The following is a 24965-nucleotide window of genomic DNA, read 5'->3' on the forward strand; positions in this document are numbered from 1 at the left end:
GCCGGGCGCTGTCCGTGAGTGCCGGGGCCGAGGGGGGAGAAGGTGTCCGGCCTCAGCCGTGCGGGGGCCGCGCAGGCACTCTCGCCCTATTCCCGCCGGGCCGTCCCGCAGGTGCGGCGAGGCCGAGCCGTGCCGTGCCGAGCCGAGCCGAGCCGAGCCGAGCCGTGGCTGGCTGAGGCGGGCGCGGTCGGAGCTCCCTGTCTCCGTAGCTCCTGAGCGCTGCTGGCCCGTGCGTCCCGCTGTGGAGGAGGAGAGGGCGGGAAGAGCCTCAGCCCTTGCCGTCCTTCGCCTCCGCGCCCTGCCCGGCTGTGTGCCGGCGGCCCGGCTGCGGGGAGATGCGTGTCTGGGACGACCTTTACCCGCTCCCAGCGCCGCCCTCCTGGGTACCGGGGGCTGCTGTCGGGATTCTTTCCTTGCACTTCATCCAGAAACTCCTCTTCCCCTACTTCTGGGCCGACCTGAGATACCTGCTCAAAGTGTTGACCTATGGGCTGAGGATGGAGATGTACCGGCTGCAAGGGAGGGTTGTCACCGTCCTGGACAAGTTCGTGAAGCTGGCGGAGAAGCAGCCCCACAAACCTTTCCTCATCTACGAAGGGACCGTTCACACCTACAGGGATGTGGACCGGAGGAGTAACAGGATAGCACAGGTCTTCCTGCAGCACGAGGCTCTGAAGAAGGGAGACACGGTAGCCTTGCTGATGGGGAACGAGCCAGATTTCATCCACGTGTGGTTCGGACTGGCCAAGTTGGGCTGTGTGGTGGCGTTCCTCAACTTCAACGTCCGCTTCAGATCTCTCCTGCACTGTGTCAGTAGCTGTGAGCCCAAGATACTGGTTGTGGGAGCAGGTAGGGTGTACTCCTCATTCCTACATCCAAAGCCTTTAATGCCACATTCTCACACATAGCTGGCCCTCCAGGTCGTTTATTGGAACCTGATTTACAGCTGTGAAAGCAACACAGGGCTGGAGGGGACTTCAAGATTTTATAAAGCTTCAGCCTCTCAGGCAGAATCAATTATATCCCTGTTTGGTGGACAACCATTTAACCTTTTCTTTAAAAATGTATATATTGCAGGAGAGTTTTCAGCATCTAAGTACAGCCTGTTCCAAGTGCTTAATTGCTTCAGTGGAAGCTTAAAGGAGTCCTAAAAGCATTAAAATGACCTATTATTAAGAATACTTTTCTGTTACTTCTCAAATAGTCAAATTTAAATTTATTTAAGTGGTGTACTTTTTTCTCTTGTACTATCTCCCCATTTTTCTATTGATCAAACACACTGCAAAACTGGAAGGTCTGAGCTTGGACTGTACAGCCTCTGTTGTTCAACTGTTTGCAGAGGTACGACAGTTTTTCAGGAATAAAGTTTTTGTAGTACAGTACATAGGAGCTTAATTCATAATAACAAACTTACTGCTGGTATTGGATTGTAGAAGAAATTGCTGTGTTTGAATAGGGATAGTAGTGTGGTGCAACCTTCTGGAGTATTACTTTTTTATTAAATGCTGCAAAAGAATTTAAAATCTTGTAGGCATTCTGAGCATTCTATGTTCAAATTTTGCTTAGTCAGATAGATGTATAAACTGAAGACAGAGACAAAACATAAACTTGCCATAGCATTTATGATCAAGTGAAAGTGAACCTGCAAGGCTCAAAGACTGCACAGAAACTTGACATTTGATTGGAAGAAAATATATCAAAATATTGCATATTAATGTTGTCCCACCTCTTTAAAAGTATTGTTTCAACTCTCCTTTGCCTTTTTTCTGTTGCACACCTTCTTGCTTTACTCTTGTTACACAAGTTGTGAGGATTTACACCCACGATACCCAAATGATAGAATTTTTTTACATCTGTTCTTTGCTGCTATCAAGTTGTGTTTTAAAAAATGCATTTAAGATTTTTCCCTTGTACATTTTAAAATTATGAATCTTGTCATTCTATATGAATCTTGTGATTCTATATGGTTTGCTGGTTTAAGATGTTTGGTAATTAAAACAAGCCAATGAAAAAAAAGCCAATTTAAATATAATCCAAATACATGATAACAAGGCCTCTGAACTGACATCTTTTCATTTTGCCTTCTTAATTAAAAAAAAAAAATCTTGCTTACCTCCTTTTTATGAATATGTAGTTTTGAGTGAATGATTTGAGGAGGGGAATTAATCTTCAGGAACTTCCTGCTCATTGACTGTGGTGAAGGAGAAACCTTGGATCAAAGCTTGCATCTGAGAGACATTTTTATTTAAGTTAGAGGTAACTAATGGATGAAAAAAGTATTTGCAGTGCAAAGCCAGGAGCAGTGCTTCTCCACTCTTAATTTGCTACCAACAGCTGATAGTAAGAGCAACTTGGTTGAACTAGGTTCTTCTGGGATTCTGCCTCTGCTTGCAAGGGGAGACCTGTGTGCAGACAGAAATACCAATGAATTGGTCTCTTATCTGGTATTTTACATTTTGGCCTTCTTACTTTATTAATAGCTTTTAGTCTCTGCTGTAAGTCTGTCAGTCCCATGAGTCTTCTTAGTATTTTTCTTCAGGACTTAAGAGGTTTTTTGGTTTTCTTTTTTGTTTTTAAGCTGTGAAAGAAGTAAAAGTTGCTAGGTCCTTAGCTGTTGACCACATCATACAGCAGCGTCTCCAAAGGAGTCCAAATTCAGCAGCTGGTAATTTGTACACAGACCAGTGATTGTGAGGCCTAAATCATACCACTCTTGATAGAAACATATTGTGCCTAATTGTTATAGATAATAATTTCCCTCTAATGTTTACAACAATTGCAGACCAATGTTTAACACTGGGGTTACACAGTCAGTTACATAATTCTTAGAGGTCTATTAAACATCTTTTCATCCAGTGTAAGTGTGAATATTGAGGGACTCTTCCTCATCAATAGACATGAGTTGTTAATTTTCCTCATGGCACCATTTTCACAGGACCGTGGATAGTTTGAACATTATATATTTTGTTTTTCAAAGTATTTACACTAAAACAAATCAACTTGTGGTCTAATATCTGTCATTACCACAGACAGGCATCATGTCTGTCAATTAAGACTTTTTTTAATCAGAGAATAGTATGTAATGGCAGTAGTTCTGCACAGTGAAATTATTTTTAAAAATATGCAGGTTTTTCACCCTCCACAAAGAAATGCAGGTTAGCATAGCAATTGTATTTCTTAAAAAAGTTCCAGATTGTATCTTCAGTGTTTTGGATGACCTTTGGTCTTATTCATAGATTGCAGCACAGCAGAAATTGTCACCTTAACAATTTGACTGCCTGTGCTCAGCAAGACCAAATTTGCTCTTGAAATACTTGTCTGTAATAGCACATTAGAACAGGAACCTCTATACAGTTTCTACTATTGTATCTTACTGTATATCTAGTTAATATTAAGGTTTCATTTATGCTGAAGGGAACCTTCCACCTTCAGCTGCTGTCTGAAGCAGTTCCCACTGATGATTGTTTATGGCCAAATCTTCCCTGCTCAGAATGATGCAGCCTCCCTTTGTGTGAGATGATTGCATCTTGAAGCTTTTTTGTACCTAATTTTCAAAAACGCTTTTATTTTTTACAAATGTGATACCTCTACACGATTAGGCTTGATACTATTTATGGTTGCATTTTCTTCCATACCTGGTTCCATTTTTCATAGTGCCTCTTGTAAGATCACTCTCATGTGCCATTTTTTGCTCCTCATTTTTATTGTGTGCCTGCATATTTTTCAGCCATTGTGGTTTGGTTACCCCATCCAATTAGTATTATCTTGTTTCTGCTTCAGCACTTGGAATCAGTCTTTCTTCTGATCTGACAATTCTGTCATACTTGGATTGTTTTTGGTAACTTTAGTTCAGAGTGTTTCAGTAATATTTAAGTTTGTGGGTTTGATTTTGCCTTAATGTATTCTCTGAATTCAGCAGCTAGATGTTTTATTCTTAAGCCCCAAATACATTATAAGAACTTCAAGGTTTCTTCCTCTTGTTGGTTTCTTATATGAAATGGAAAGCTCTAAAAGTCTGATTTTTTTTTCTATTACATTGATGCTCTTTTAATTAATTTATTGCAATCAAGTAAGGTTTTTGTCTTCTCACCTGGGCTCTGCTTAAAAGGCAAATACATATTCTATTATTTACCAGTCTTTCTGTTCCTTTTCAGTAATTTCATTTGCCTTTGTGTCAGAGAGAGAATTTTTTACTTTAATAACTCTCATTTGTCTGCTGTGTTCTGAGAGTATTTAGCTCTTGTTTAAATTTGTTACTTAACCTTCTCACACTTCTATTCCCAGAAACATTTTCTCCTACCACTCCCATTTTGGGGAATGTTTCTTGAAAGAGATTCAAAAGCTAGAGTTTCAAACTGCATTTTTGATAAAGCAGTAGCCAACTAACTTGTAAGTCAATGAGGAACTTGTAAAAGAGAAAGAAAGAATTTCTTTGGTCTTCTCTTTCAAAAGGTTCATTCTTACTACATTTGCTACCAGACTAGGCCACCCTTAGTTGTTTAAAAGCTGTTGGCTCAACCGCAAGAGGAAGTAAAGTAGTGCTTAAAATGAAGACATGTTTTAAGGCACTATGTCCGTTTTGGGGAATATTTCTATTGATTGAAGTCTTGCTTGATTAAGGGATTACGTGTCATCTGTTGTAACATTGTATCTATAGCAGTGTAACAGCAATATTTCCAAACGGCACACACAGATTAGTGACCCTCCAGAAATGCACAAGTGGAATTTATATGCCAGGGCATCTCTAGTTTGCTCCTACTGGGAGGAGCTTAGCACAGAGTAGGACATTGCAGACTGCCATCATGACTTCTGATGCAAGGATTCAGCTGTTAAAGGATTGCTGTCTAAACTCCATGAGATTGATTTACATCAGTCCTGATAACAAAGGCAATTAAGGGAGTGTACATGCTGCGCAGACACGTGTGGGCAGCCTGCTCTACGAGGCTCTGCTTGAGCAGGGAGATCGGACTAAGGTGACCTCCAGAGGCCCCTTCCATTCACAGCCATCTTGTGATTTTGCAGTTCTGTACAGAGGTACGTCTCCCAGCTGTATTGCATTTTTCTGGGCAGGATTCTTTACTCTTGAGGCACTGGCAGTGCTTTCTGCTGCTGCTGCTGCTGAGTGTATTCCAACCTAGACAGAAGTGTGCCTAGATCCTGGAGAAAGAGAATAAGCAAAGTATTTTTTGGTATTGGTAAATTAAAATCATTTGATGTTACATGCAAGTCTCATCTGTCATATTAGTCACTGAATGAAAAAAAGAATGGATTCTATTGAAATGGATTCTAACTATTTGGAATAAAAAGCTATTTAGACCTAAACATTTATAACAAGGGGACCATAGAAAACCTATGGAAGACACCTGCTCAGTTAGACACCATATCTCTTTGATCACTTGCTCTTATTCTAGTCTGTGTCCTGTCACAGATGGTCTTTGAGTGGAAAAAAGGGCCAACTGTGATTTGCAAGGTTGTTTATATTTTATTACCTTTACTGCCTTCAGTGGTGCTTCAGGATACCAACACTGATCCTGAGCCACAGCTGACTTTTCTGCTATTACTACTTTGTGAGAAGCCGTGCTGAGTCACTTGGGGGATCCAGTATAAGTAACAATTATTTTCTGGGGGCAGACAGCATGGGGAAGAGTTTGGACTTGATACAATTTCCTGAGCATATCAGCCAGGGTACACATCAGAGTTATGTAAGAACCATTTCTTAGAGTTTTCTTTCTGAGTAACTTTCTGTTCAGTACAAACTGATCTCATAATCTAATGTATTCCTTTCATTAGCGTGGGACTGTGTCCTTGCCAACAGCCTGCATGATCTCTCTGCTGGAAAATAAAAAACCTTTGTGCTACTAGAAGCCTAGGACAGTAGTTCAATACATATTTTCCTTGCTTTCTCCAAAGTTGTAACTGATGTTACTGTATGTATTCATGTGAATATAAAGTAACAGTTTGACAAACTTTTGTTGAATAATGCTTTAAAAGTAAGAGGAGAAGGAAAGCAAATAAAAGTGGAAAAACTTATCCATCCTGATCAATTCCAGATATTTTTTCCCAGTAGGAGCCAAATAGCAAATGGAGAACATTTGTATACAAGCAATGTAAGCAACACAGTTGAACTTGCCAAATTTAGTATGAGGAGACATTTCTCCTAAAACAAGTAACCCAAAATCTGAATATACTTTCATAGTGTAAAAAGTAATTAAGTACTTGAGTGAAACTCCAAGTTTAAATAGCTGAGTTACTTTACTGTAATTGCTTTTCTATATGAAGTGCACATACAAGCCACCTCTAGAAACAGACAAACTGTAGGTCTTCCAAGAAGGCTGTGTCTCCCAGACAGGTGGAAAAGATGATATGTGAAGACTAGACTGCCCTATGCACCTATGCACAATGTCTGGCACAGAAGTTTTCTGTTTAGGGAACAAAATGTTAGTTGACCATCATTAGAATTAATATTTGGAAATATGTTAGTACAACTGAGAGTCATCTCCAAACACCCCATCTCATGTGCATTCCAGAAGTAACTTTCAGCTTCTGGCACTTTGAATACAGCTGTTTCAACTTACCTTTTTTTATTCAGGAAATAATTTATTGTTTCTTCTGTTCTATACTATCTACTGAGAAGTTTTTTTCATGATAACTTTTAATTACAAGCTGTTCACGTATTGCTCCAAGTACTAGACTCCTGAGCACAGAAGAAAAATTATGCGGTGTAATCATTTAGTTGTTCAATAATAGTAAATAACTCCAGAACCATTGGGAAAAATAAAGAATGTATATGTTTAATATGATGGTTAATCTTAATTATTTTGGGTAAATAAGTTTTAGCCTAGTAAAAGGGAAAGGTGTCCTCATGTCATTCTTGAATCTTAAATGAGTGTGTCTGCAGGGTTGAAATTCATATGTGCCATCTTTCTTCCTTTGATGCACAAAAAGGGGAAAAAAGAAAAAGAAGAGGCAAGTCCTCTCTTTTTTGACAGACTAGCATTGTAGATGGAGCCAGTGCATTAATAAAGAATGGCAGAGAATGCTATGTTCTCTTACTACTTTTAGAGAAATAGAACTCCAGTTACTTCCAACATCTCTGTTTCTTTTGCTAGGTTCTCAGTCTAACTCGCACCTACACAAGTTATCCTTAATATGTTTGAGAGACATATATGTGTAATAGGAAGACAAAAATAGTTATTCCATCACATTTGGTTTATTAATAATACATGTTTGAAATAGTACAGTTGTATTTTTCTATTCATTGATCAAAGTATGTACCTTAATTCTGTAATACAACAACAAGATAGAATTAATATGCTGAGGAACATTGACATTCCTGGCATCAGTTTCCTGCAATTAATTCTACTCTTCTTGACATTATTTTTTATTTAAAATTTTTCACTGTGTTGCTGTCTATAATGGGACTTTACTGCAGTGATTTAAACAGGATGCTGTCCATCTTTCAGATTTTTAAAATTATTTGGATGATTCCTTCCTGAAATCATTCTGCAGTACTAGTTAGAACACAAAATATTTAATGTTATACTACATCAGATTTATTTGCTAGATGCTCATAAAATATATAAAACTTGTACTCTGTAGGCTTTGGTTTGTAGAACATGTTTAGTTGATTATATTAGGCTGTATATCTGTATAGAAATCCGTATTGAAATACGGATTTATATGTTATTAATTAAAATAACTACATCAGTCTGTCATTAGAAATGCAGCTTTCTGAAAGATTAGAAATCTTCAGTTGTTTTGGCATAAAATCTGTGCATATGGTGTCCATATTCAATATTTGTGAAGTAAGTTTGGAGCTGATATCAGGATTTCAAATGGTGGCTCTTTGTGAGATTCTGGGTGAGTCATGTCAACTTTGTTTATTCATTATGAAACCTTATTTATTAATAAAATAAATTCATACCCATAGGAATATTTGCAATATTAATTACTTAGACTGAGGTGTATCAAAACACTTAGGCGTAAATGGGTTCTATTGAAAGCAGTACTGTTCCTGTTCTTGATATGTTTCCTGGATTAATACTTTAATAACTGTGTGGTCTTCTGAGAAAGTGACATTGTTAAAATGCTTCGAAGTATAAATATCAAATGAATTATTTAAGGATTGGCCTCTCTCTATATTTTCTTTTTTATTTACTCTGGGAACTTCTCTCATTTATTTTCTGATAAGGCAACAGAATAAACCTTAGTTAAACTTCTGTTTCTTTTTAAATTAGTCACTTCTGTGAGATTGGTGTTGAGGGCATTTGAGGAAACCTATACTGTAATTACCAGTTATGTATATACCTGCCTTGCATGGATTTCTTCAAGGTTTATTTGAAGTTGAAACTTGACCACACTTCATTCTGGTCTTAACAACGACTAAGGGTTACCTAAAATCATGTGGGCAATAGGAACTAGTAATCACAGCTCACAAGTTTGCCTTGAGAACTAGTTGACCATTTGACTGTGAGGGATCTGCAGTATTTTTAGAACATTATATCCTATTTTCAGCAGATTTTCTATCTAGTTAATTGTTATTTTATTGAATCTATATCCATGGAGGTGACTTGCATTTCTCTTTCTTTTATAAGAAGTTATAAAATAAAAATTATAAAAATAAAATTTAAAAAATTATAAAAATAAAAAATATAAAATTTTAGGAGGAAAAATAATTTATCCTCTAGTTCAGTGAAGACATAATGGAAGTAACATTATTTCATGTTCATTTTTAAGATTTGCTTGGGACATTGGAAGAAATTCTTCCTAAACTTCAAAATGATGTTAGTGTTTGGATAATGGCCAAGGACTCCAGGTTTCCAGGTGTGCATACCCTTTTAGACAAAATAGAAGCTGCATCTGAAGACCCTGTTCCAGTTAATCGATGTTCTGCCAACAACCTCAAGTCAGCTGTTTTATACATATTTACTTCGGGAACAACAGGTACAGATCTGCTAAAGAGTTTGTTTATATTTTTCTTCAGCTTTCATCTAGAAACTTGATTTTTCTGAAACTCTAGTATCTCAATAGCAAAATGTCATGTTTCTCATCTAGAAGCACTGCTATAGAAAAACACCCATATTTCTTGTTAGTATTTATATTTGGTGATTTATGGGTTTCCCTTCTTTTTTTTTCCTGCCATATTTTACAAATACTATGAGAGGCTTTACATCTTATAACTTCACAGCTAAGGTGTTTATAAAACACTGCTTTTTTGGTCAGTTTACAATCATAATAGATAGTATTTTGTGACCACATAATACCACCTAGCTAAAATTTTTAAGATTTTACCTAGAATTTCAAAAAATAATCTTGAAACACGCAATTAGACATTTTTTTTCTTTCATCAAGTCATGGCTTATGGAGGTCACTGTAGAGACAGAAAATAGGATTAAGTTACTAGCCTTTTAGTTTAGAAACAGATGTCTGAATTGTGCTCCAGCAGCTAAGAAGCTAAGACTTAAAAAAAATCTGATCACTGACATGAAAGGCAGCATTATGTTTTTAAGATGAGTGGATTGGCATTCTCATTCAGTTGAACACAACAGTTTTAGGTACATGAAGACTGAAAATGCGTATGTGCTTTGGGGCTTTGTTCCTTCATACAAATAATAATTCAATTAATTTGCTTCAGGTTCTCAGGAAAAATTAGGAAATAAGAACATCCATCTCCAATAAAAAAGTTAGGAAGTTATAAATATGCCAAGAGATGAGGTTTTATTTGTAATGCTACTAATAGAAATATGGTTAAGCTTTCTTGTTAAGAGTTGGGAGTTAAAATTAGGTGAAGAATATTACAGAATTATCCAAGTGCGATAATTTTGTTCTTACAATTAGAATCAGAGTATCAGTGTGAAGTCTCAATTTTCAGTTATGTACAATTTGAGATATTTTGAAACTTAGTATGTAATATATTAATTTATATTGAATTTCTGTTACATACTATGTAACTAGAACCATAAGGTTTGTTTTAGTCTGAAGAGTATGGAATTACTAATTCTGAATAACTGAGCATTTTCACATGTATTGCTACACCAGTGACTCATAATCTTAGTTAAAGGAAAGGAGTATTTTGCATAATCTGTAGTGGTCTCTCTGTAAATGCAGAAATAAAAACTGTAGAAAACTTCTTGCTACAAGTAACTTATTGGCAACCTAGGCATATTCCCTTTTCTCTTTAGTGTAGATAGTGGAATTGCCTTGAGGCGTAGCTACACTCTCCACAGATTACATACATTTCCAGCTCTAGCTAAGTCTTGAAATAAGCAATAGCTTTGCTAGAATAAATGTGAAAACTTTATGAACCATTACAGTTTTTTAAGAACTGAACAGTTCTCACTGTTCATCGTCAGCCTGACTCAGACTGAAATTTCTGTGTGTGTTTGAGCACACATATATTATGCAAGAACTCATCCCCTTCTCAGATAAATAGGTACGAGAGTAGTAGCCTAAGAAGCTCTTGCTTGTGAGTCTGCATGTTGCTGAAGAGGAAAAGTGTGCTGAACTTGAAGAAACTCATTCAAAAGAACCTTACTGGTGTGGTCTTGTCAATGTGTTTTTTGTGGGTTTTTTTTTTTTTTTTTGGTAATTTGTAATAGACTTTGTAGAGTTCTGAAAAAAATAGAAAGATGTATGACTCTTAGATAAGCACCTTTATTTACCTTACACTCACTATGACTTTTGTCTTAACAAGATCTGGTGTGATGCCTCTTTATGTTAAAAGAAGTCTATATCTAGAGTAAATTTTTTGTCCCTTCTTGCTCTATATAATTTGCTAGCAGGCAAAACAATGAGTTTCTTCATGTTTCTACTTACTTGAATGGACATCAAACTAAATAGCAAAGAGATGATGTTAAAAACTGGCTAATCTTTACGTGTACAGAAACATGCAATATTGTACTAAACAGCCAATTGTCTATTTAAGGCCATCTAAAAAAGTGGTTGACAATTGGGTTACAGAAGAAAGATTGACTCTTTTATGATTTTAGAGAATTTTTATACAGATTCTCTAAGAAATGCTTTAATGCATTATTTTTATTTTATTACAGGTCTTCCAAAGGCAGCAGTCATTAGTCATTTACAGATTCTTAAAGGAGCTGCTGGACTGTGGGCTTTTGGTGCTACTTCAGAAGACATCATTTATATCACTCTGCCTCTTTACCACAGTGCAGCTTCTCTTCTTGGCATTGGTGGATGCATTGAACTGGGTAAGGGTTGTTTGCTTTTGTTGTTAGTAGAGAATTCATTATTATAAAAATGTATTAAACATGCTTAGGTTCACTACCCCTAGGGAAACTAATGCTTTTCTCAAATTCAATGAGAAGTCTGTTTTGGAATAGCAGTGTATTTTGAGGACAGGGTATGTTTTGTACTAATAAAAGATGTCTACATGCTCTCTTTATGGGGAAGAATTAGTTTTTGTAATTTGTGCCACAAATATTTTAACTTCCTTATATTTCGGTAAATAAGGAAGTTAAGGACATGCAGAATTTTGGCAGTGTGTATGGTGCATTAGTGTATGTACAAACTAAGCATTTTACAGCAGAATAGAACTAAAATGTATTTGGTATTAAAATATTGACAAGTACATTGACTACTACAGATTGTACAAACACTCAGCTTTTTAGCGTATTTTTAAATTCCATATAAATTTTTATCCATTTAATTTATGCACTGTTTTGACACTGGCAATAGATCACATGTATTATTGAGAAAATGTAGGTTTTCTCAAGGACTCTTTTATAAAAGATTTATTTGGAGCTCCATGACAAATATTTTCTGTTTCCTTCTGCATCAAGTACAAGTCAGAGCAAGGAAAAGATCATTGTACTATGGGTTAATTATGGGTCTGAATCTGAACTGATGAATGCTTTCTTGAGAAATAAGGCTTCAGTGATATGCAAATGATTTACTAATCAGCCTGAATCTTCTGGATACTTTAAATTAAATGTTTGGACACAAGAGTTCAGGCTAAACTCTTAAAACATGTTACAACACCAACAGTGTTGTAAAAAGAGAATCTGACTTGTTTTCAAACTCTGATCTACTGTAGTAATGTTTCAGCCAGGAGGCTGATTTCCTCTCCCTTCTTTGTCTACTGACACATCTTCAAATAAAACAGCTTAAATGCCACATAGTTCTCTGAGCGAGCTCCTCAGGTGTTCTGTTTTATAGCTAAGCTGCCACACAGAGCAATTGCTTAATTTAATTTTCCTTACTGTTTCCATGAAGGTGCAACCTGTGTGTTAAAAAAGAAGTTCTCAGCTAGTCAGTTTTGGAGTGACTGCAGGAGGTACAATGTGACTGTGATCCAGTACATTGGAGAACTTTGCCGTTACCTTTGCAATCAGCCAGTGGTAGGTGGAATCAAAGTGATGCCTGCTTGTCTGTTGGTCCATTTGTTGTTCTTCATGTGGTAGGCTAAAAGGGAAATTCAACTGTATTGGGCATGTCCTTCTGCCGTTCCTTTTATGTGAGGTTCTGCAAATTTTTGGTGATATGTAGATGCGTAATAAAAATAATGGCTTGAATCATGAAGATATACTAGAAGTATTACAAAGAGTGATTTTGAGACTAAAAACTGATTCAGTATCATTTGGTGAAAAAGTACTGTTTCACGGAATTTAGCAAGGTAAGTTCGAAAAACCAGGATTACTATTCAATGCCTTTTCTGAATTTTCAGAACTTTTTCCTTGGCATCTGTGAGTGTCAGAGGTCTTATATTTTGTATGCTATGTTTTAGCACTGTTTTGTTTTGTGGAATGTGCATATTCTGAGGCCATCTAAATTGTATTTTTAAACTTGGAAGGGGCTTGGTCTGGGTTATCAGCTTTTTGTTCAAGATGAAACATTTGCCTTTTTTTCCAGTGATAAAACTATTCTAGACAACAAATATTTAGGAGAACAGAAAGAATTTTGTGAAAATGTCCAGAAGTTAGATCCAATGCAGCTGTTATTTCTTTGGAAAGTCTCCCTTTGCTTCTACCATAATTTCATTTTGTTATTTCAAAAAATAATCAGTGGTTTATTTCCTTTTCAGTGAATTTTATTAGGAAAAGGTACCAATAACTAAAAATATTTAATCTGAAAATTTATTAACATCATCCTTAAGCAGTATTCTAAAATAAGAGAATGCAAATCAGTCTTGTTTCCCAGCAGAATAATAATTCACATTAATATCTTGAGTTGCTGACCAAAGAATGGAAAAGGTCACTGTATTGCTTTTCCCTTAGGAAGATTTTCAAAAGGATATTTAAACAATGTAGTTGTGGGTCATGGATCCCACTGCATTATCCATGAGTGCCTCGGTAAGGTAGAAATTCTTGAATTAAAGGGAGTATGGATGATGGCCCAGTGAAGAGCAGTGGTGCTGATGAGAAACCAGAATAGTGATACCTTCTCTGATTATTTTATGTTGGTTTGTTTGTTTATGTTTTGTGATTTTGGTTTTTTAGAATTTTATCTGTATTTGGGGGGTTTTAACTTTATAGTAAAATAAACAAAAAAATGCTGGAAAACAAAAAATGAAATTATAGATCATACGAAAAAATCAAGGCATTGGAGAGGCATAGGTTTTATAAATTGTTATTTTTTTTTTTTCATTATAGGATAACTTGATTTCCAGAAAGTCATTCCTCTTCTCTCCAAAAGTTCACAACTTTTGCCAAATTTGCTGTCTGAGATATTAATTGTTCTGCTTTTATGTTCTCTTACTGTACAGGGGGAGCATGGCTTCTTTTCCCACCCCTTTTAATTTTAAAGCACAAATTATACCTTATGATACTTAATTTCTGAAATGAACTCTTTCATTTTTAAATCCTTACCAAAACACCATGAAATAAAAGCAATTTTAAATTGTGCAAATTGAGTAATTTATACCATCCTTAACTATTTATATACTCCATACAATGCTTATACAATCATTAACTATTCATTAACTGTATAACTATTCTATTCGTTAATTTTTGTGCATAGTTTCTAGGAGCTGGCATATCTAAACTCTTTCTTCTGTGAGGCTATGTGTTTTTTAAATTTTTTTAATTTTATTTTTTTGTTGGTTTTTTTGGTTTTTTGTTCTTTTTTGCTTGCTTGCTAAGCCTTCTGAAGAAAATTTAAATCATAAAACAAATCAGTTTGACAGCTAGGTATTTGAAGAAAAATATTAAGTATCTGTCATGTTAAAACTGGAAGAGAAACATGTTCACACAAATAAGTGGAAGGTTTTAAAATATCTTACGCAATTTGCTCTTAGTTCTCAAGTAAGAAAAATAATTTCCTAAGTTGGATTCTCTATTTAAGTTTTGTTAATGTAGAAGTACTATATATGCTAGTAGCATGAGGAAGATATGGCAAGTTTTAAAGTTCTGTCAGGATATTATGTGGGCAGCATTCGTGAGATAGAAGTGTTACAAAGCCCTTCTAATCAACCCAGATTAAATCCATAGCAATTACATTATTTTCTTAATTTGTTTCTTTAACACTAAACTTGAAATAAATGGTATATTGCTTACACCTGGAGTCCACACTGGGGCCTTGTATTTCATAAATTCTGAATTGAACTTTGGGCAAATCTCTGTGGTAGCATATAGGCTCTTGGCTGAGCTTTCCTTATTGGTTTTATCTTGTTTCATCATTCTGCCTCCCACTCACATCTGCAACAGCTCTTGAAGACTCTTGCAGCAGATTTTTTCTGAGATTATTCTGTATCTAGTTTGGTTTAGTTATCTATTGTCCAGAAAAAAATGTTTGTTAGAAAAGGAAGTTGGTTTTTTTTTTCCTTAGATACAAGTACAAAAAGGCCTGGCATTATGTGACATTTATAGATTTTTCTAGGTTTCCAAGTGAGTAATCCTCATGCCTGTCCTCTTCCAAACACTTTTTTCAGCAGCATTTTGATTGTAGTGAAAATACAGTGACCATCATTTATGGCTAATAACCATCAGTAGCTTCAGAATGGATCTGTGACATGACTACTCTACTGAAGAAAAATATTCAGAAAATTGGTAAATTGGTCTTGCTGGATGACATTGCTCAAAGTCTCTATGAACAGTGAGCTGAAAAACTACAAGAGTCTGGCATAGCAGAGCTCCCTGTATTACCTGTTAGCAAAAGCCTTGGAAATAATTCTCTACTAATTTGTGGATATATTTTCCTTAGGGGCTTGCAAAAATTCAAATTTTAACATCTGAACTATAAACTAAATCTTTCAAAGGAAGCTGCAGATTTATTTCAAATTTCACCTAATGATCTGTTTAACAATGCATTGGATCCTGAAGCTTTTGGAAAGATGGGAATGGTAATGCACCATCTCTTTCCTGCTTTTCTGTAAAGACCCGAATCCTGAAAAGTGCTACAAACAGTGTCCTCAATCATTATGTCCTGTTTTCTACTTTTGTAAGCTGTGATAAGAGTATATAGGCAGTATAACAGTATATGTATGATTTATGATACCTTGCATGAAATAGATAAGCTCTCTATTAAAACCAGAGTCCACTTCTGCTTCCATTCAAAGTTGGTGTCACAAATAATTGTATCATTGCTTACGATTTCTATGTAATATGTGTCCTGTTTTATGTCCACTTGGTATTAAGACAGTGTTATCCTCTTGCACAGGTAACATTTCTTATTTCCTTGGGGTTACCTAAGTGTATAAGACCATGCTTATCAGCTTTCAGATTTTGTTTTGTTAAGCTGAGGCAAGACAATTTCTCTACTAGATACACTTTGGCAAAGGCTTCTTTGGATGGGATTAAGTTCTCTGAAATGACTTCAGAGAAGATGCTTAGGGATTTATTGTGCTAAAACTCTTCTGTGTTAGAACAATAGTAGTTTAGAAGGAGAAAACAATGAATTCATCTCTACTGGCATATGGAAACAGCATGAATTTATTTCCCTGCAGCTGACTCAAGTGTTATGGTGGATATAAGGATGGGGTTTATGTAGTTGGATAGCATTGTGTCTCACTGAGAAGCAGTTTTCCATGAAGGAAAGGAATTTAATGGTCAATAAGCAAGGAGAAATTAGTCAGCTGGCACTTTTCTACAATGCGGCTTTTACTTGTAAACACATTTTATTTCCCATTAAAATTTAGTTCAATTTATGTTCAGTACTGGAAGTTGTTCTTTAATATCCTTGAAATGTGGAGTGGAAATTTGTCAAGCCCTTTGCAGGTTTTTGGCATAAATATTTTATTGAATATCCTAAACCAGTAATGTGACTCAGTTACAAACAACCACATCTGTCCCTTCCATGGGAAGGCTCCTAAGAATCTCTGCATGTCATTAAAATTTAATTTACGGGAGAGAATTTTGCAATTTATACTTCCAGTGACCTAGCCTTAAAAAAAAAAAAAATTATTTACACTTGTCATAAGAAGACATCATTCTTAATCCAAGGTGTTTCTGATTTACTTCAGTATCAACAATGCCTAAAATAAAATTAGACAGTTTTTGTACATACTGTTAGAGAAAATAGAACCTTTAGACTAAGAACATATCCAGCACATCTGAAAAGAAAAGGCTATGAGATTTGGAAGCTTGTATTTTTTCTCTCTAGACTCTGTCATTTGACCTTATAAAAAAACAGATTGTGTCACAGCAAACATTTTGCTTTCAACTGCCATAACTACAACGAGACCATTATTTTTGAAAAGTAACTTTAAAATAGATTGTAACACCTATTTTTCTTGCTGCCTTCTGATACTTACATATACTTGCATAGCTGTCTTGGTACCCACAGATGATCCTGTGTCTGTTTCCTCATTCTCCCCACTAATAATGGTAAAGTTTTTCAGGTGTTCTTAGTGGAAAATGTCTTCAGTAATGTCTGAGGAAACATTAGTTATTCATATCCAAAACAGCACTGAAGGCTAGTTACAGTGTCAGCTACTGGTTCTAGCATGGTGGATCATGATTAAGAGGTTGTACAACTTGATCAATTTCTCTCCTTCTAGCTTTCAGTTTTTCCTAGACTTGTCTTTTGAGTTAAACCAGTTGAGTCATGTAGAAAATGTGCTTATATTAAAGCCTGGAAACAAAATCATGCTTTCACAAAGGGAAGCTTCATATTGCTCACAGAATAGTGTATGTAATATGCACCACAAGAAATAATCTTTATGTGCTTTAATTCTCTGAACTGACGTTTGAAAAGTTTTGTGTGTTTTGTTTTGACTAGTGCCCTCCTGGGACAGTCACCAAAAGTACATTTATCTATTTCATATTACTGGGTGGAACAGAGACAAAAGTGACTTTTTTTGGTAGATATTTTATGAGGAGATGGGAGTACAACTAAACAAAACGTTTCCTATTAAAAGAGCTAAATGAAAAAGCTTCTTTTAGGATATAATTCTAATAGATTATCAGGAGATTGAAAATGGGGTGAGAGTGCACTATATTAAATAGCAAGCAACCAGTTTCTGAGCTAGAAAGATGTGTCCTTTTCCTATTTTTCCTGTCTTTTCTTATGTCTTTCTTATGTGCTCTTCATACCCTTCCTGTTTTGCTCCAAAAATCTAGTTGCAGTTCATAATTAGGCATTAATAAATAATGAACATGGATGTGTGTCTTGGAAAATGTATTATATCTATAATAGTAGGAAATCTCCCATCTTGTAGTCTAATAAACTACCTCATCCCCCTTTTTCGGGCTAACGTATCAATAGAGGAACTGGTGAATGTGTTGTTACATACGCACCTTGAATGAAATATTTGAATGCAAATCCTGTGTCATCTGTCTTATCATATTGTATATTTAACAGATATTTGCATTCTCAGGCCCTGAGATTGCTTTCAGTTTCATCAAGGCCATGATACAGAGAGCAATTTAATACTCCTTTCCCTGAATTATTTTGCTTCTTTCCATTTGGATTTTTCTTATGCAGAAATAATAAAAGAAGGGCAATGAACCTGTTTTCTTGTGCTTGTACAAAGTGGCTGCTCAGCACATTTTTATGTAGCTGAAATCATGAATCCTTCCTGCACCAGTTAGTATACTGTTGATAGCACTCTAAGAGGCATTTACCAACAGCTTAATCACTTAGGTAGTCCAAGTAGTTTATTGAGAACACTTAAGGAGAAAAGACTGCTGGATGAAAAATCCCAGGTACGTGGTATGTAATGCAGTAAGGCAGATCTTGACTTGTCAATTAATTAATATACAAAAGAAACAACATGCGAAATGGAGACATAGTGTGTCAAACTGATTTATGATGTGTGCAGATGTTTGGTACACAGTTCAAAGATCTTGGCAGAATGAATGGAAAAATAATCCAGGTGTATGGTAAGAACTGTTCTTGCTTATTAATGCATTGATGTCAATGAAAAAGGCATTGAAAAATTGCTTCACCTTTACTGTTAGAAATAAGTGGATGTAAACTGAACCCCCATTTTATTTCAGAATCACTGAGAATTCAGAAAATAAAAACACAGTGGAGGAAGATATTTTTACAAACCTTGGAAAGAAACCTTGTTACAACATTTTGTTATTCTAAAATCTCTTATCCTATCTGTGGAGGACTATTAGTAAATTCAGAAACACAAATAACTGAATTATCAGAAGACATGCAGTTTCAATTGATTTGAACTTATTGGTGGTAGGTGACCGGGGGAAGGCACTGGGTCCTTTGTAAATGAGATATCATGAGGAAATACAGTTTTCAGTGTAGGAGGTGTTAATTTGGTACAGTGTTTTTACAGTGGGCTAAGAATACGCATGCCCACAATTGCTGCATACCAACTGTTTCAAGGCAGCTGGCTGACATGCCACAGCTTGATCAGGTGTCAAGAATGGCACAGGGAGCTTTTCTGCTGGAAGAGAGAAGTACTAGGTGACTCCTTGGAATTCCTTCTACTCCTTTAATTTTATTTCTCGTACCAAAGGTAAGCTAGTTGATGAAATGCCATCTTAAAATGGTGGAAATTCAAAGCCTATTTGGTCTAGTCTGTTTAAAGCATAAGTTTCTGGATATTTATTTAATTTCCTTTTCCATTAGGACACCCTAAGTGTTCATCACTCAACCATATTTTTGTAACTTGGTTGAATTGTTGTCCCTTTTCCTTCCCTTCTCTTACTTGCAGCATTTTATTTACTGCATAACCATTCAGCCACAGTGCCCATGGATACCAACATGCCTGTCGTAAGAGTTGGACTTTGGCAGTGATCTGGACAATAATCTATGTGATGATGTTTGATGTTAAAAAGAGATGACAGATTTAGAATGGCTAACTCTGGTTTATTTACTGTGGGTCATTTTACATTGAAAGTTAGTTACACACAAAGCTAACATGAACTAATGTCATAAATTAGTTATTAAAAATATAAAAATAGATAAAAATGGCTATATTAATTTATGCATGCAAAAGTAATGTAAAACTCACTGCTTGAAGTTTTCCTAATTTTAATAATTTTCTTCATAGTTATTAAACCTGCTGGAAGATGAAGTTACATGCAATTTTAATTTTTACAGTTGAAAGACTGCTAAATGCATGACAGTTTTAGTGTCTTCATCAAGAAGTGAAGAGTTGTACCTGTTTGTCAATACAAGAATCTTGTATCCCTGAAGTACTTCCCTGCAGTACTCTTCAGGTAATCTTGTATCAACAGATAGGTACAACTATGGAGCTGACTATATCACAAATACAGGAGTGGAAGCAATATAATCTAACAGTGGATCTACCTTAGTTGTGAAGAAGTGAATTACTGCTCCACCTTTTAAGAAATATGCTTTCTGTGATCAGTTCTTGATAATGTCCTACACCTTCTTTGTATTTTTGCAAAAAGGCTGAGAGCTGTGAGAGCATCCCTTCTAAAGTGAGATGGCTTTACAACAATGCAGTTATTTTTCGTACTGATGACAGGTGTTAACATTGCAGGCAAAGTGGGATAATGACCTGTCAGGACTACTTTGCATCTTTTCCACTAGAGAAACATATGTGCTGTATTAATATAAACCAGCCAAAGTAATGTGAGGAACTGAAATGACTGCACTTTTAAATGATATGGTGTTTGCTCTTTTGGGAAAAACACCCAAACACCATAATCCATGTAGGCTACTATCTTCTAGTTCATCCTAGATGATGACACTCTATCTAGAAAAAACTCTGTCTCTAGAGATTTTTAATGTTCCTAGCCTGATGAAAGACTCACTCAATTACTGTGTGTATATATGTGCATATGTTAGTCTCTTCTGTTCACTGTGGAACAAAGAATTTCCTTGAAATTATCTCGAGCTGTTTTTTGTATCTTAGCAGAGGCAGTATATTTGAATAATTCAGTGGCATCAGCAAGAGATAACTGCAGTTTGGCTATGGACAACGTCCATCTCAGTTTAGCATTGAAATTGCAAGGAAAAGAACTCACTTTGAAAAGTTTTATGGTCAGCTGACAGGAATATTCTAAAAATGGTGAACAATTTTCTGAGGGGAAAAAAAAGCATTAAAAGCTTTCCCAATTAAGTTTAAAGTAACACAAACATTTTAGCTTAAAAAGTAAGAATATTATTGTTGTTCATCGACAAGACAGTGAATTTCAATATGTAATATAACAGGCTATTGTTTCAAGCATACAGTGTTGCATTGTGATACTGTGTTTGAAGGTGAAAAAACAAACTATGAAAATGACATTTGTGGGCAATTTTTAGATAATTCTTTGCAGGCTATGTCCTTGTCAGATTCATAGTGTTATGTAGTGCAGCACTTTTTAATAATTTATTAATAATAAATTCAGCATTAATTCAGTGAAGTATGTGCTTATGTGTTTAGAAATTACTTTCACATCTAAAGATAGAAGGGAAAAAGCAAAGTGTTCTTGTAAAAACAGAGTTGTTAGTGATCAGGGGAACCTGGTGAGTGATGTAGTTTTGGGGTAAAATTGCCAGATAACACCTCAGATTGTAATCTGCTGACTATTATCTGCATCTAGTGAAATAGATGCTTTCCTTGCTGAATCATTTCAGCAACAGAATTTTGCAGAAGGAAGACTCTAAAGATTAATTAATATATTTTTATAATTCTGTGAGTTACTGGTTTTGAAGAGGGAAGAAAAAAAACATAGCGGTCTTTGCAATTTAAAAGACTTTAAATTCCATTGTGTTTGCAATTTTTTGTAACTGTAGAAAGAATTCACATCCTCATGAAAAATTTAATTTGTCCAAGACATAAGCCTCAGAGGAACACTGCTGTCTATGTACTCAGTTGATGCTTTACTGTTTTCAATATCCAAATTATTCAAAAGATTCATATTTCACTCAGCTGACCAGATCTCTTCACAAATATAATTTGCTGTGATTTCATGTGAGACTAAAGGTGTTCAAATGGATTTTTACTTTAAAGATATAACTAATCTAAACTGGTATGATGGGGGGAGGACGAGCATGATAGAAAAATATAAAATAGGGACTCTTTGTTTTCTATAGTATATGTATGTGAATATGTGTGTGTGTGTGTATGCATGAAAAGGATGTCAATATGTGCAAATGTATGCATTTGTATATAGAGAAGTGTTTGCATACATATATAGGAATGGAGGTAAATGGAGGTATATAGAGACAGTTGCAGTGGCAGAGTGCTATGCAGTTCTGAAGGTCTGTGGTAAACAAATATGTTTTTTTTTGAGCTCTCTCATTTCTAGAGCATTCTGTATTGCAACTTGGAATTATTGAAAAGGGAGCCATATTTTAAACTAGGTGAAATTAAAAGAAAACAAACCCAGACAAATCCAAACAGTATACATGTTTTGCCTTCTGGTACTTCAACTTAAAATATTATTATATGTTAATGGTGATCCATGCAATCTCAATGTTTGAGAATATATAAATAAAATTAGAACATCATACTGAACTAACTGGATACATACTATGGTGTTCATTATGGTAAACATGGGACCTGACAACAGTAAAAACTCAAGATCACTAAGAAATAATGTATTCCAGTAACAGTGAATGAAACTTTGTGAGTCTTAATATTGAAAAAAGCACAGAAGATGACTCATACACAGTATGTGGGAAGAATCATATTTTACAAATGTGTGAAATTGGATTGTTTCCTCATAATCACTCTGAAGAAAAAATAAAGTACCTATTCAACTTTTCTGACTTTAATCCTGTGACAGAAGTAATTCCTGCCTTTCTCAATTTTTTAATTCCTCTGGGGAGAAATAAGAGTGAGACAATGCAACTTTTAAAATATGGAAGTGTTCATATAAATCATTGTAGTAATTTTTCAGGAAATGATTTGTTTGTTCAACAAGATAATAGGTTTTAGATTGCAACTTACTACTTTACAGCTGTTCACCAGTTCTGCCAGCCTTCTTTAACTTCTTGAGAGTTACTTTTTCGTCTTTTTGTTTTTTGTTTTTTTTTTTTTTACTGGAGATATTCCAAAGAAGGTATGTTTTTCCTGCAATATATGTAACAATCAAGTGCAGTAATCAGTATACTATATTTTAATATTTTTTTCTTTTTTTAACAGAAGGAAGGAGAAAAAAATCACAAAGTGCGACTAGCAGTTGGAAATGGAGTAAGAAATGATGTATGGAGGGAATTTTTAGACAGATTTGGTGCTGTTAAGATCTGTGAGTTCTATGGTGCTACTGAAGGAAACATTTGTTTCATGAACCACACAGGAAAAATTGGATCTGTTGGACGCACCAATTTCTTCTATAAGGTGATTATTTATTTACATTCTACTTAGTAGTAGTGCTGAAAAATTGTGTTTCTTAGTTTGAGTACAGTTGTAAGTTCAAGACAAATTTTCTAACTTGGTTATTCCAAGCTAGTTGACCCTCTGTAAAATCTTGGCACCCAACCCAGTTGTACTCTCAGCAGTAACGCTGAGATTTTTTATAGAATTCACAAGAGTCAAGAAGGCTTTGGATCTCTTCTGAAAATTTTGAGTAATTGGACAGTTGCCAAGTATAGTTTCAGGTCTCTACTACATCAGAGGACAAAAGAAAAGGTTGGATTTATTTTAATACCTAACAACTCCTCATCTCTGAAATAAGGCTACAAATTTCTTATTCTGATTTACTGTTCTACGGATTATAGTTAGAGATGTGTTTATATAGTATGTATATGTTACATATTGCTATATTTAGAATAAATGGGAATTAATAATAATTAAGATATTGCAATAATTATGTACAATAGCATATGGACAGATACAAATTTAATAGTATTTTGTACCTAGGTGCAAATAAACATAATTAACTCAAATACATCTAGCCTATATCAATATTCAGAAATGTCAAAGATAACACAATACATATATAATCACTGTTGAGTTATTGTGACAGAGAATACTTGGCAAGGTGCTATACCGCTTTATCTACAGTCTACTGTAGGTGTTTGCTGTGTTCCAGGTTACTGAAACTAGGAAAAATACAAAGCTGTATTTCATCAGCTTTGAAAATGGCAGTCATATATCTTGGGGAGGAGGATTACATTTTATACCATGCAATGTAGCTTTCTTCCATCCTTCTGAGTAAAATAAGAATTTATTTCTGCTTGAAATTGACACATAGGCTTTTTCTTTTTGGTCCTGTATGGACAATCTTTTAAATGATTTGAAAGTCCCAAACAAAGTAGCATATGCTCAAGTTTTAGCTAATAATATGAAAGATGTCTATCCTTTTTGCAAGGAGACTAAATATTTATCATTATGTTGTTGTTTGTGCCAGTTTTTACTCTTCTTGAAATAAATAGTACTTCATGCCTTGCCTAGAATTTTAAATTGAGTGATACCTATCTGTCTACAAGTACTGTTGACTTAAATGACATTTGTGCTCCTTAGGAGAATTGAGAGCAAACTGTCCTGACAAAACCTTTTAGTGAGTGATGTAAAACCATTGTTTGGAAATACAACAGAGGTACCTTCTGATGCCATGTCAGTAGGGTTGCAGGCAGCATGTGTTCCAAGGTCCTCAACTTCAATACTCCATCACCACAGTGCAATCACTACACAGACTGCTTTACTGTCTGGGGCCAGAGGAATTCTTCACTTCTTGTACAGGAACTCAGACTGCAGTGAAGATTCTGGATCCACTCAGAAAATACCACAAGAGCTAGTGTGTTGCTCAGAAACCACTGAGAGCTCAGGAATTTAAGCAGGTGACTCCACTCATTCTCTGTCCTACATCTGATGCTCTGTAGCAGGCAGTGACCATCCAATGCTGTTGGATCTCTCCAGAAGGGTCCAGAGCTGCTACAGGAGATCAGAGATCTGGAATTTAGGGAGTAGTAGCTGAATCAGGAACCTTACAGCTAAGTTAATTTTTGTTTCAGACTTTTCTAAGCCAAATGCCTTATAATCTTACCAGATTTTGCACATGTTCCAAACTTGAGTGAACTTGGTTTTCAGTGTTGCAGGACTTCTGGCAGAATTTTGTCATAAGTCATTAACCTTTTGGAAATACCATGTAAAGTCTACAGCAGATAAAGATTAAACTTGAAACTACCTACATATTTATTTAATCATCTGTATTTTTAGTCAAATAGTGTCAGGACTTTGCTTGTGACACTAAGTACATATTTTAATGCCATACATAAGTTAATTTTTACTTATTTCAGGCATTTGTTCTGGGTTTTTTTAATACATTTTGCAGCTTGCAGATTACTAAACAATGCCTTCTGAAGTGTAGCTGTTTGTTTTACTGCAGTCTAGATGACATCTACTAGACAACTACAGTTATGTAAAGGAGAGCAGCATTATTTCTGATTTGCTGAATTGTGAAAGACCAGAGGTTGGGAAGAAAATCTTGCTGTAAAGCAGACAAAGGCACAGACAAGGCCCAGCCATCTAATTCCTAACATTTGTTCTTTCTTCAAAGACATGCTACAACAGCTTTTGAAACATACTCTTGACACAGGACAGCGTAAGATACACTTTAACACATTTTATATGGATTTTTCTAATGACCTAATTCTTAAAGTGAGAATAGAAAGACAACTGAGAAAGCAGAAAAAGAATCTTGTGT

At 35.4% G+C, this 24965-nt stretch overlaps 1 protein-coding gene across 1 annotated transcript in view; it reads left to right on the forward strand.

Annotated features, from left to right (window-relative positions):
* The first annotated feature begins 335 nt into the window (after positions 1-335).
* Positions 336-24965, forward strand: part of SLC27A6 (solute carrier family 27 member 6) — a 35784-nt gene continuing 11154 nt past the window's right edge. Inside the window, exons 1-5 of the mRNA XM_062513127.1 lie at positions 336-849; positions 8737-8943; positions 11049-11207; positions 12232-12356; positions 22463-22657. Of these exons, the coding sequence (XP_062369111.1) occupies positions 336-849; positions 8737-8943; positions 11049-11207; positions 12232-12356; positions 22463-22657 (1200 nt within the window). The remainder of the gene's footprint in view (positions 850-8736; positions 8944-11048; positions 11208-12231; positions 12357-22462; positions 22658-24965) is intronic.

This window comes from Cinclus cinclus, chromosome Z (genome assembly GCF_963662255.1).
Source record: "Cinclus cinclus chromosome Z, bCinCin1.1, whole genome shotgun sequence".
NCBI lineage: Eukaryota > Metazoa > Chordata > Aves > Passeriformes > Cinclidae > Cinclus > Cinclus cinclus.